Genomic DNA, 12,643 nt, shown 5'->3' with positions numbered 1-12,643 from the left:
GGGTGAGTGAGTAGGCAAATTGTGTATGTGAAAATCTGTGTGTGCTTGCTTCATGTATTTCCAGATCCTTTGTACCTGCAGAACCTCTGAAGATGTGCAGCTAATGTATTTTTATGCAATTTACACACCATCCCATGAAAACTGTCAGGCATAGGACATATCATACCCCTAATGGGAAGGTGGGAGTGATGTAGAAATTATCACTGCATGTATCAACATGATTAAATCTCAAAAATATAACATTGAAAAAAGCGAACTAGAGACGCCTGCTCAGTCGTTAGGCATCTGCCTTAGGCTCAGGATCAAGCCCAGCCTGCTCAGCAGGAGGCCTGCTTCTTCCTCTCCCACTCCCCCTGCTCGTGTTCCCTCTCTCACTGTCTCTCTCCCTCTGTCAAATAAATAAATAAAATATTTTTTAAAAAGCGAACTACAAGATACGTAAATTATTGTATCTCTTTAAAAACATCTAGCCATATTGTTTATGCTTACATGTAAAAAGCATAAAAAATGGACAAGTAGGCTACACACCAATTTCATAGATAGTGGTTGCCTCTAGACAGGCAGAGAGGGGAATCAGATCTGTAAAGTATACAAAATCACACACATGAAGCAACAATGTTAATATTTTTAAAATTTTTGGTGGGGATACAAGGGTGTTTCTTAATGTAGTCTCTAAATTTATCTATGTTTGAAGTAATGTTGAAGTATTTCAGACATTGAGCTGGTGTGTTCACTATGAACATAGCCTGACTGATGTCATTGAGGTCAGAGGGGAAGGGAGCATCTGCAGTTAGACAGATGAGGTGCTGGATAAGCAGATGCCCAGAGGGTGCTGGTTGAGAGGACAGTCGACAGGGAGCTTATTTTTAGGTATAAAATTATGCAAATTCAACAGGGATAAAGTGAAATGGTTTCTTTTATCCCATCTCTCTCTCATTCCATGTTGTAACCACCAATAGAAAGTTTTTAATGAGTGGGAACTTCACAGAGAGACATAGCATGTTGTTAAAACTGGTCTCTTTCTAGATGAACCCGTTTTGAAACCATAAATGTTAACTGGTAATACTGTACATGGTAATTTAGTATTGCGTCGACTGCCTCCCTCAGACCCCTACCCCCCACCAAAGGCTTTGTTTATTCATTTACATACAACCTGATCATGTGGAAAAACCACTAGGCTGGAATTCAGACAACCTAGGTTCTAATTTCAATTTGGCCACTTACAGATCCTTTGTTAACTCAAGGGAAGCAACAATCTCTATGAGCTTCACTCTTCTATTTCAAGTTGGAGATATACAAATGCTGCCTATTTCAAAACTATGAAACAATACAAACATAGGTTTACATTTGTTTAAGTTGGACGAGAGCATATTCTTACCTACTTTAGGAAGCATAAGATAGTGAAGGTTTGGGGGGTTTTTGTTTTGTCTTTTTGTTGTTACCTGCTGCCCATAGGAACTGCTTTGTATTTACCGAAGTAGCTCCGTCTGGAATTTTGAATTTTTGGTTGTTCTCCAGCACGTGTTTATAGTTCTATCACAACAGTTATCAATGTGGGCCTTATATTTGTTATTTACACACTGCATTTTCCAGTCTTTCTCATTAGATCTTTTTTATCCTTGTGTTCTCACTCTGCCCCTTATTACATGGTGGGTGCTCAAGAAATTTAATTAAATTAGACCGGACTGTAAAATTTCCCAAATTTGTAGTTATTCTTATTAAGCCATGCCATCTGCTGGTTCCCTGGTGTATCTGTCAGTCATCCTGAATTCCCGTTGAAATTCATGTTGAATCATTTGTGAGTTTGTGTGTTGGGCAATTTTCCCACGTCCTTCCACTTCCGGTTGCAGGTGCTATTCTTCCACTGAACCAGCGGCCTGTTCTTTTTCCTCCTACCCCGTTTTACCTGTTGGCCACTCTTAAAACCCGGAAAAGTGGAGTTTACATTTCGGAGCCCCGGAATGACCAGAGAACTATAATTGGGCATGCTCAGTAGGTTGCCCTCAGTTGGAACACAAATATGTCTTGAGTGCCTGTCAGTGCTGCTTGTGTTAGGGTTGGCCCCATCTTTCTCCCAGCGTTATACTGGGAGATTGCAGCCCCTTCCACCCTCTTGGCGCTCGGGCTTCTTACTATTATCCGTGTGCCGAATTTTGGAGCCAGCCCTCCCGAATCTCTTGGCCAATCAGGAGACCACACATTGTTGCCTAAGAGACCCCGGATGCCAGCGAAAGGATTTATGGGTGGTGATTGGATTACTGGAAGAAGGGTGGGGGCTGGACAGAGGCAAAGAAAAGGCTGCCATGGCAACACCAGCGCTTGAGGCTTGAAGAGGGCGGTGAGCTGAAAGAGGTGAGAGCAGTGGGCAGTGCCTGAGAAGGATGGAGACTCTTTTCAGAGCTCACTCTGAGATCCTCCTGGGCCTCTCGGAAACCTTGTTAGTGCTCCTGGGGATGACGTTTTGCTCCGTGTCAAGGGCAGTTAAAGTGCCAGATGCTTCATACTTACGAAATTAGCAACAACAGTTTATTTCTGTGCCTATCAAACACGAGCTCTTTGTCTTTAGTGTAGCTTTTGCTTTGTTTCTAACTAGTTGAATATGAGATGAATTTGTATTTAAATCTAACCATACCTTGTTTCACGATGATATCATTTCCTTCTCTGATGATCCTGCAATGTACAATGTGTGTTGGCAGAGAAACTCAATCCTATTCTGCTCTGTAAATTCCAAATAAAAACCCGATAGTCCTGAGTTTAATTCCAGTGCTCAGTTCATAATGTTGTGAGTTTTATCGTACATTTCTATTAGTTTTAATCTTTAAACTGCTTCTTCTCCACTATTGTATTCATTCATTCAGTTGATTTGACAAATATTTGAGCACCAATTATGTAGCAGTGGGATTAGGATTCACGTGAGCAATGTAAGAAAACCACATGAGGAAAGAAGCATCAGAGTTCTGTACTAGTTGTTTTGTACCAAAGTTCAGTGTGTCTGGGCAGATAGTGCATGAAGGGAGAGAGCAGGGGATGAGGCTGAAAAGGTAGATTGAGGTAAATTCATAGTGGACCTAGACTTCCATGCTAAGGACTCTGATTATGTTGTAGCCATCAGAGAGCCTCTGAAGGTTTTTGAGCTGAAAAGTGACACAATCAACTGGTCTTTTTTTCTTTTAAGATTTTATTAATTTATTTGAGAGAGAGAGAGCATGCACAGGCAGGGGAAGCAGCAGGCAGAGGGAGAGGAAGAAGCAGACACCCCGCCGAGCAGAGAGCCCAACTTGGGCTACATTCCAGGACCCTGGGATCAGCCAAAGGCAGAGGCTTAACCCACTGAACCACCCAGGTGCCCCTCAACTGGTCTTTTAAAAAATATTTCCCTTAGTAGAATGGTGGTTACCGGAGGCTGTGGGGTGAGGGAAATGGAGAGACATTGATCCAAGGGTACAAACTTTCAGTTATAAGATGAGTAAGTTCTGGAGATCTAATGTCCTGCATGGTGACTATAATTAGTAATAATATGTTTTATACTTGAAAACTAGTAAGAGAGTAGTTCCCAAGTGTTCTCACCACACCCATACACACACACACACACACACACAAATGGTAACTATGGGAGGTGATGGATGTGTTAAATACTTTGATTGTAATCATTTCACAATGTATACATATATCAAAATATTAAGTTGTACACTGTAAGTATATACATTTTTTTGCAAAAAAAAAAAAAAAACCCTCTCTAACAGTAGACTGCATGCTCTATTAAAGCAGAGACTCTTATCTTTATACCCCCTGACACAGGACTAATAGGTCCTTAGTAAAGTCAAATAATGGTTGCAGTGTGAGGAATGGCTCAGAAAATGGGATTGGAGGTTTGTGACCATTGAAACTTTACCAGAGGACCCATCCTAGCTGTGGAACTAGAACCATACATTGAGGATTAGGGCCAAAGACCCTCTTTCTTCCTTTTCTTTTTTAAATATTTTTTATTTTTTTTTAAGATTTTATTTATTTATGAGAGAGCACGAGTGGGGTGAGGAGCAGAGGGAGAACCAGACCCCCCACTAAGCAGAGAGCCCGATGCAGGGCTCGATCCCAGGACCCCGGGATCGTGACCCGGGCCGAAGGCAGACACTCAACCGACTGAGCCACCCAGGCACCCCTTTCTTCCATTTCATTCAGAGAAAAATTAAAGATCAACATTCAAAGATAGCCACTAAGGTGGAAAGAGGTCACACCAAAAACAACAGCAAGCTTATATGTGGAAGGAGAGGAAGACAATTTGCTTTGTCTTGTTGACAGAGTGGGGACAGTTCTTTCTTGTGTATGTTATATAAAAATGTCTGTCTTTGTAGTCGTCCTGAGTGTTTATGCCGTGAACATGTGTGTGCATGCAGATATGTACAGTGCCCATCTTCTGGAAGGGAAGGAGGAGGAAAAAACCACAAAAGGATAATGACGAAAGCAAGGGCAGGACAACCGCATTTGAATGCTTCAGCAGGACTGTATTACCAAGAGGGCTGTTTCTCTTGGCCAGCCCCACCCCCTGAAAACCAAGCTGACTGAAGAAAGTCTAATTCAAATAATTTCTAACTGTTAGGAACCAGGAAAAAGAAAACATCCAGTGCAGGGCCTTAGGAAAGCCCAAGAGAAGCTACTTTGTCTTAATTCAGAAATTGTGCCTAGCTTGTTTCCTCCACAAACTAGAAAGTTCTCAGCTTATAGCGGGAGTTTTTCACCTGGGGTGAGCAAAATTTTATGTTCATGTGCAGTTTTGTAGGGAAAGGATTCATAGCTTTCATCATGTTCTCAAAGAGTTTTATGGCCCTCAAAAAAAAAAAGATTAAAAACAACTGGTTTAAAGAGAGGAAAGATCAGACGTAAATAAGAACAATAAAAAAAAAAAAGAAATAACATGATTTTTAACTGGGCAGATCTAGGCTCGGAGACCATGCTTTGTATCTATAATTTGCCCACTCACACGTACTTTTATAGCTGCCAATTAATAATACTGTAATGAAATAATTTCTTATGCCTTTTGCAATTTGGCTAAACATGTGTGACTCAGAAAATTAGGTGTTAGAGGTTGGGAAGAACGTGAGTGCTGATGTGAGTCCACTTTATACCAGTGGTTTGGTGGCAGTAGGCAACTACCAAGAAGGATTGTGTAATGATGCCCCTGTGGTTTTCAAACATTGGCTTTATCTTCAGCTATAACTCAAACCTGAGAGCGAATATTACCTGTCAAGGGAGAGCCTCAAAGATTTCAGATCTAGCTTTTGGGGGAATCCCATATCAGCCAAAAAGTAATGTGTGTTTTTTTTTTTAATTGTCCAATCTTTGCTTCTGTAGAGTAATTTTTGGAGCCCATAGATCATGCAGGCAAGCCCTGGCTCTCTCAGTCACCACTACCACCTTCTGATATGAAACCCACCTTCAGAGAGGAAGGAAGGCAGAAGCAAGCAGAAACTCTGAGGATGTAATATTGAAACTATCCTCAATCTGCTTTAAATGTTTTCCACCTTAAAATATTTTGCTATGGCCCTCTAATAGTTTTTTTACTATTTTATTTATTTATTTGAGAGAGAGAGCATGAGCAGAGAGAGGGGTAGAAGGAGAGGGAGAAGCAGACTCTCCACTGAGCAGGGAGCTTGACCCTGAGATCATGACCTGAGCTGAAGGCAGATGCTCAACCAACTGAACTACCCAGGTGCCCCCCTCTGATAAGTTTTGAGGCACTCTGTAAAGTTCTAAGAAAGACTGCAGGAAAGTTACTAGTTACTGAGACTGCCCATTTGTCAGGCACTCTGCTGGACCCATTTTCTCCTATCTTTGAAACAGTGGTTGAAGGTAGATGCAGATAGATTGAATGCTCAGATAGACTGAATAATTTGCAAAACATTATATAGCTAGTAAGTTTTAAAGCCAGGATCAAACCTGTAGAAAGGTAAAAAGTTTTGTAATTTTTTAATGTAAGCAAATGTAATATTTGCAATGTAAGTAAGCGAAAAGAAGAAATTTACTGCAAGGATATCAGGTGGCTCACAAAAAATGGGCAAGAAAGGACAAGGGGCTTCTGAGGGGTGAGGCAGCAGAAGCAACTTAACAGAGGATCGATGCTATTGTGAACAACCACCTCAGCTGTCAAGTTTAGGATGAGCTAGCGTCAGTCCAACTGGCCTAGCTTGGTCTCATGACCAGGTCTTAGCTGGAGAAGGTGAGGCCACCTTGATTAACCAACCCACAGATTCTAAACAATGAGGGGAAAGTAATTCTTCATGGAAATTAAAATGTTTTAATCAAATGAATGTAAACCTATACTGGGCACCTAAAACCAGCACATTTCCCCCGGTAAACTCAAATCTGTCCATCTCTAAGGCTTGGCTTTGTCCATTACATCATTCTACTTCTTAAATATGATATCAAGCTAGAACCCTTGTTACTTAGATATCACAAAGGGGGGAGGAAGAAAGACACAAGGGACCAGGATGGAGTGCTTTCTATTGCACTATGATTTTATAAATTAAAAGACTTCTTTCTGGCCATTAGGGTATGTTCTTAGCTAAGAGTGATTTAAATAGACCTGATCTGATTTCTAGTTCCACAACCTACTGTCTGTATAAAGTTAGGCAGGGTGTGTAATGTCAATGAGCCTCATTTTCTTCATCTATAAAATGAGCTGAAACCCACTACCTCACCAGATTGTTATGAGCTTTAATTGAGCATGTGTATAAAGTGCCTGACCTGTAAAATTCTCCCAGTAAATGTTCTCCCCGCCCCCCCCCAGTTCTCTATCTCAATGTACTAAAAGATGGTATGGTGTTAGTATTTTTAGTATTCTGAAGATTATAAGATTCATTTCTTCTGATAGGTATGGTTTTTCTTATGGAAGAATAGTCCGTTATTTCATGATGGCATTTGCACCTCCAAAAAGCATAGATGGTCCCAAAATGCAGACAAAGATGAGTACCTGGACACCTCTAAACCATCAGCTTTTGAATGACCGGGTAAGTGACCAGAGCTATTTTATCAGTTGCATCCGTGCCTTAAAAAAAAAAAAGTTAAAATCTTAGTTATCAAAATATGAACAGGAATTGTTTAGGATTGTGTAATGGGTTACAATAAAAAGCAAATGGAGAATTTTTTCAAAAACTTTTATTGAGCCCTTGCAGTAGACAGAATCCCTGCCCATGATGAAAATGTCTTAGATTTGTTCTTTCCTCTACTGTCACTCCTCCTCTCTCTCTCATCCCAAATGCCTTTTTTCTTCCATCACTGGTTCTCTGCTGGAACCACCAGGAATGAGAGAGGAGAAGGTAGTCTGTGAGGAGTTCCCAGAAAAAATTTTCTTGCTAGAGTTGCAGTTACTGGATAATGCTTCCCATTTAACCAAATAAAATGAGTAAGTCTCAACTGATTACTCGCATTACTCGGCTTCTCCTAAGAAGTTTATTTCCTACCTGCATTCTGGGAAAGCACTAATAGAATACACCAAAGGATCGCAGAGGTGGGAAGCTGAGTGTCATGCTGGGGTGTGATTGGCTAGCCTCTGGGGATTTCTATTCCTGCTTCAGTTGGGAGCAGAAGTTACCAACAGGTCAGTGAACTCCTATTATCAATACCTATCATAAGGACCATACCTAGTTGTCAGTAAAAAACAACATCAGTAAGACTGACTTCATTATCTTGCTCCTACATACCAGTTCCTCCTCCTGGTAAAAGGCACCACTTGACACCAAGTCACTCAAGCCAGAAATTATCCTTCTCCCTGCCAGCTCTGGGTTGGTTTTCCCCAATTTACAAGCTAATAACTTAGCCTGTTACTTATGGCATAGGAGACACTACTGTTTCATAGGAAAACACAAGATTCTTGAATCAGAGACAAAAATCTTTGTTACTCACCGTGCAGCAAGCGGCAGGAGCATCATATTTGCATTGATCCTCTTTGCCTACCTTGTCCCACAAGACTCCAGAAGGCCCAGAAAAATACTACATACACCATGGGTTTGCATCACAACTGAGGAACAGTGAGCGCAGGGAATCCTTTGCTTTTATAGTAAGCAGTAAGAGCCTGCTCTTGGTCCCAAAGGGAGATAGTACCTCATTACCCAAGGTTGCCTTGCTCCAAGGCAAGAAATGGCCCAAGGAAAAAGCAATGGACACCTAGCACTCTTGGCATTCCAAGACATTTAGGAGTATGAGAAGGAGGCTCAGGAAGGTGTGTCTACCAGCACCCCCTCACTTCCACATCCAATTCATTTTCAAGTTCTAGAAGTCTTCCTCTTCATCTGGGCCCCTTTCCTTCATTCATCTATATGCCTCCAGCTTCACATTGTCGGTTCACACCATCATTACCCTTTGCCCGATGCACCGCTATAACCCCTAACTGGTTTCACTGCCTCTATCCCTACCAGTCCATCTTCTATTCTGGTCCCAGAGTGATTTTTCTAAAATACCAAACTAAAAAAAGAAGAAATAGAATAAAAAAAATAAAATACCAAGCTAATCCTTTCATGAGAAATTGATAACAGACTCTGCTCCAAAGAGTAAATTCCAAACCTCTACACCTAGCACAGGGGACCTTTTGTAAGTTGACCTCAGCCAGCCTTTTAATTCCAAACCCTGCCACTGCTTTCCTCCCATCCTAGGTCCGGAACAACTAAGTGGCCTCCAGATGAGCCATAATCTCTCACACCTCCACTCCTTTGTTCCCCTTGTTGCCTCCCCTAAGAGCTAACTCAAATGCAATTTTCTTTGGAAAGCCTTCTCCGGCTTGCTTCTCTTTGCTCTCATCACTGTTTACCCACTTTCCCCCTCGACTGTAATGTGTTAAGAGTTGAGATTCTGTCTCTTCTCTCTATATTTCCAGTGCCTGATAGAGTTCCTGAGGCACAAAAGATAGAGTCAGGGTTCAGCCACCCTCCCTGGGACCTCCTTCACTGAGGCTCCTCTTCTAGTCCCTCCATCCCTCCTTCTTAGTCTGGATTTGACCCTTTGCCTCTACACCGAACAGATATGCTAATCACCCTGGGAAAACAAGAGCATCAGTCCCTACCCCTCCTGTTCAGTACTTTCCTGTTCTACTCCTCTGATGTGAAACACGAGCAATCTGGGGAGAGAGAGAGCAGCGAGTGTAGCGATCAGAATAGTGAGAAATAAAAGGGAGAGAGATTGAAAGGAAAAGATAAAAGAAGTGAGGAAAGAAGAATGAGACATAGAATAAGAGGAGGGGCCAGGAGAAACAAAAGGAAAGGCAGAGAATGAGAGACAGACGTCTGGCCTTCATCTGGCCCTGAACACAACCAAGTCTGTTGAAAGCCCTTTATATTCAGCTCAACAACTGTTTATTGAGCACCTGTTTGTAAGTGTTCTTGGCACTCCAACAGTTTATATAACAGCTTCTCTGCTTTGCCCCCCTCCCCCTAAAAAAAACTTCGGTGTTTAGTTTTGAAATCTGTTTTCTCCTAGAATTGTGAAGGCTCTACACATATGCAAAAAAGTGACTTGAATTGAAATACCTATTTGTTGGATGCCTTGATTTCAGAGATTTTCTTTGAAAAATTCGAAGTCTTGATCGATTTAGCAGCTAGGGAGAAAAAAAAGTATCTTGATTGCCTGTTGCAGGTTGGCTTACTAGAGAAGCAGACTCTGAGATTAGCATGTAGGGCATCGATTGTGGAGGGCTCTCTGGATTGGCACCAGGGAAGGGAAGGGAAAGAAGGGAGAAGTGGGTGAGGGGAGGAGAGGAGGGGAAGGGAGAAAAGGCCACGGGTTTTGAGGCCTGGCCCTGTAGCCACCAGCCTTTATACTTCTACACTGGGGGTGCCTGGCTGGCTTAGTTGGTGGAACATCTGACTCTTGATCTCAGGGTTGTGAGTTTGAACCCCACATTGGGTGTAGAGATTACTTAAATAAATAAATAAATAAATAAATAAATAAATAAATAAATAAATAAATAAATAATAAAAAATATACTTCTACACTGACCGTTCAGTAGATGCTAGCTGCCCCATGAAGGGCTTGACCTTGAACAAAGCCGAGCTCTCAAGCTTATGGCTGACAGCCAGCAGCACTCCCCACCAAGTGGGTGAATAAATCCTGGACAGTGCATCACAGCCAGCATTACATTGTCTTATCTTGGTTTTTTAATAGCTTTTGTCTCGAAATGATAATTTCTAGAGATAATATTTATTTTGTTCTTTAGACCTCTCATTTTTTAAAAAGATTTATTGGTTTGAGGGGGGTGCAGAGAGAGAGGGAGAGAGGGAATCTTAAGCAGGCTCTCAGCTGAGCAAGGAGCCTCACCCAGGGCATGATCCCACAACCCCAAGATCATGACCTGAGCTGAAATCAAGAGTCGGATGTTTAACCAACTGAGCCACCCAGGTGCTCCTAGACCTCTCATTTTTTATCAAAAAGTTGTTTTGTGGTTTCATTAGGTTCCAGTTTGGAGTAAAACTATTTTTTAAAATCTGTGCATGTGTATATACATGTACGTATATGTATAAATGTACATAGATACACATAAAATTTGTATACAGGTATACCAAACTATTTTTTTTAAGTAATTTCTACACCCAATGTGAGGCTTGAGCTCACAACCCTGAGATCAAGAGTCACATGCCAGCCAGGTGCCCCAATACCAAACTATTAATAGTGGTTTCCCCAGAAGAGTTGGATGGCATTGGGGGAAGTGGTCCTGTTAGAAGAAAGCTTTCATTTTTTACTTTACATAGTGCAATACAATTTCTAAAATTCCAAATTCGAAAACAATCTAAAAACAATATAAATTAGAGAGAGAACAATAATTCTGGGAATTGAAAATTCTGGTTCCAGATCAATGATAATTTCCTGTATGACTTGAGTAAGTCACCTACTTTCTCTGGGCTTTACCATCCTCCTTTATAAAATAAGTATGTTGGATCAGATTACCTCAGAGGTTGCTTCCAGGTCTAACATTCTGTCTGTGTAAAAGACATTAAAAATAGACACCAAGGATAGAGCTGGTCAAAAGGAGTCCATACAATAATTTCACGGTTTTTTCTATACTTCTAAATAGGGCATGTGTCACCAATGATTGGTATAATTTTGAGGTTCTGTTGTCTGTTTTATTTTTGTCTTCATTTCTGTAGTAAAATAGAAAATATGTAACTATTTCAGTCTTAAAAAGGGTCACAGGATTTTTTTTTTAAGTTTTCACTTAAATTCTAGTTAGTTAACATACAGTGTCATATTAGTTTCAGGTGTACAATGTCGTGATTCAATACCTCCATACAACACTCGGTGCTCATCGGGGTATAGGAATTGAACTTCACAGCAGACTTGAAGCAGAGAGATTGAATTCAAATTCAGATGTCTTCAAAGAGAGCATGATCAGCATAGGCAAATGTAACAGATTTCAAAATAACTTGGGCATTATGAATTTTGAGAGGAAGAATGTTTTTAAAGTATGCATTTCTTTGCCATTTAGTGTTTTATTTACTTTTTTAAGATTTTATTTATTTATTTGACACACTGAGAGAGAGAGAGAGAGCGCAAGCAGAGGGAGGGGCAGGCAGAGAGGGAGAAGCAGACTCCCCAAGGAGCAGGGAGCCCGACATGGGGCTCTGGCCCAGGACCCTGGGATCATAACCTGAGCCAAAGGCAGACGCTTAACCAACTGAGCCACCCAGGCGCACCTGCCATCTAGTGTTTTAATTGAAAGTAACCAACATTTCTTTTTCGAGATACAGTACAATACATGTTAAAAGGTGTTCTGAGAAAAAGCACCTTGTTGCCATTAATCAATCATAATTTAGGAGCCCCTAAATGTCTCACTCGTACACTGTAATGATGTCACATGGTGAAATATGTAACTGCACTGTCAACAGACTAAAATAACAACCGTAGGATTTTGACTTAACAGCAGGCTCCAAGTAAACTGTGATATAAACAAACTGCAGTGCTCTGCAAGGAAAGAAGATCCATTTTATATTTCTATTTTGAATCAATACTTTGTTTTCCAGCTCTTTAAGATGACAAACCTGATTGCAAATCTTTGGAATGAAGACTTGCTCCAAACCAGAGAATATAAGACTGACTGAGACCCTGACAAATAATGTGTCCCAAATTCTCTTTCTTACAAGGGTAGAGTCAGAACCAGATCTGAGCTTGTCTATTGGTTTTCCTCTCCCTCCTCACTCCCATCAGTTTCTACTTGGGTCTAGTGGCCTTTGTAAGAACTGGATTTGCTTGGACCTGCTTAGACTTGGTCATTGGGCTTCTAAAGACTATTGTTTTAGGGACGCCTGGGTGGCTTAGATGGTTAAGCATCTGATTGATTTCAGCTCAGGTCATGGTCTCAGGCCTGTGAGATCTAGCCCCACACTGGGCTCTGCACTGGGTGTGGAGTCTGCTTAAGATTCTCTCTCTCCCTCTGCCTCTGCCCCTCCCCACCCTCCAAAAAAAAAACAAAACAAAACAAAAAACTACTGTTTTTGCCTGAGTGACACTCCCCACCTCCCACCCCATTCCTTTCCTGCTACCTTCTCGCTAAGTTTCCTCTCCTCTTCAAGTCAATGCCCCTTTGTTTCCAATGCCCCATATTGTCACTGGGTGCCATGATGGTCATCTCATCCTCCTTTTAAAAAGAGGTTGTGGTCTTGGG

General features: G+C 41.3%; 1 protein-coding gene across 1 annotated transcript in view; it reads left to right on the top strand.

Annotated features, from left to right (window-relative positions):
* The first annotated feature begins 2,264 nt into the window (after nt 1-2,264).
* FBXO16 (F-box protein 16) overlaps nt 2,265-12,643 on the top strand; it is a 53,101-nt gene continuing 42,722 nt past the window's right edge. Inside the window, exons 1-2 of the mRNA XM_035023170.1 lie at nt 2,265-2,352; nt 6,869-7,004. Of these exons, the coding sequence (XP_034879061.1) occupies nt 6,906-7,004 (99 nt within the window). The 5' untranslated portion in view covers nt 2,265-2,352; nt 6,869-6,905. The remainder of the gene's footprint in view (nt 2,353-6,868; nt 7,005-12,643) is intronic.

Source organism: Mirounga leonina, unplaced genomic scaffold (assembly GCF_011800145.1).
Source record: "Mirounga leonina isolate KUSES-001 unplaced genomic scaffold, KU_Mleo_1.0 Mir_176, whole genome shotgun sequence".
In the NCBI taxonomy this organism is placed as follows: Eukaryota; Metazoa; Chordata; class Mammalia; order Carnivora; family Phocidae; genus Mirounga; species Mirounga leonina.
This window is presented reverse-complemented; position numbering and strand designations above follow the sequence as displayed.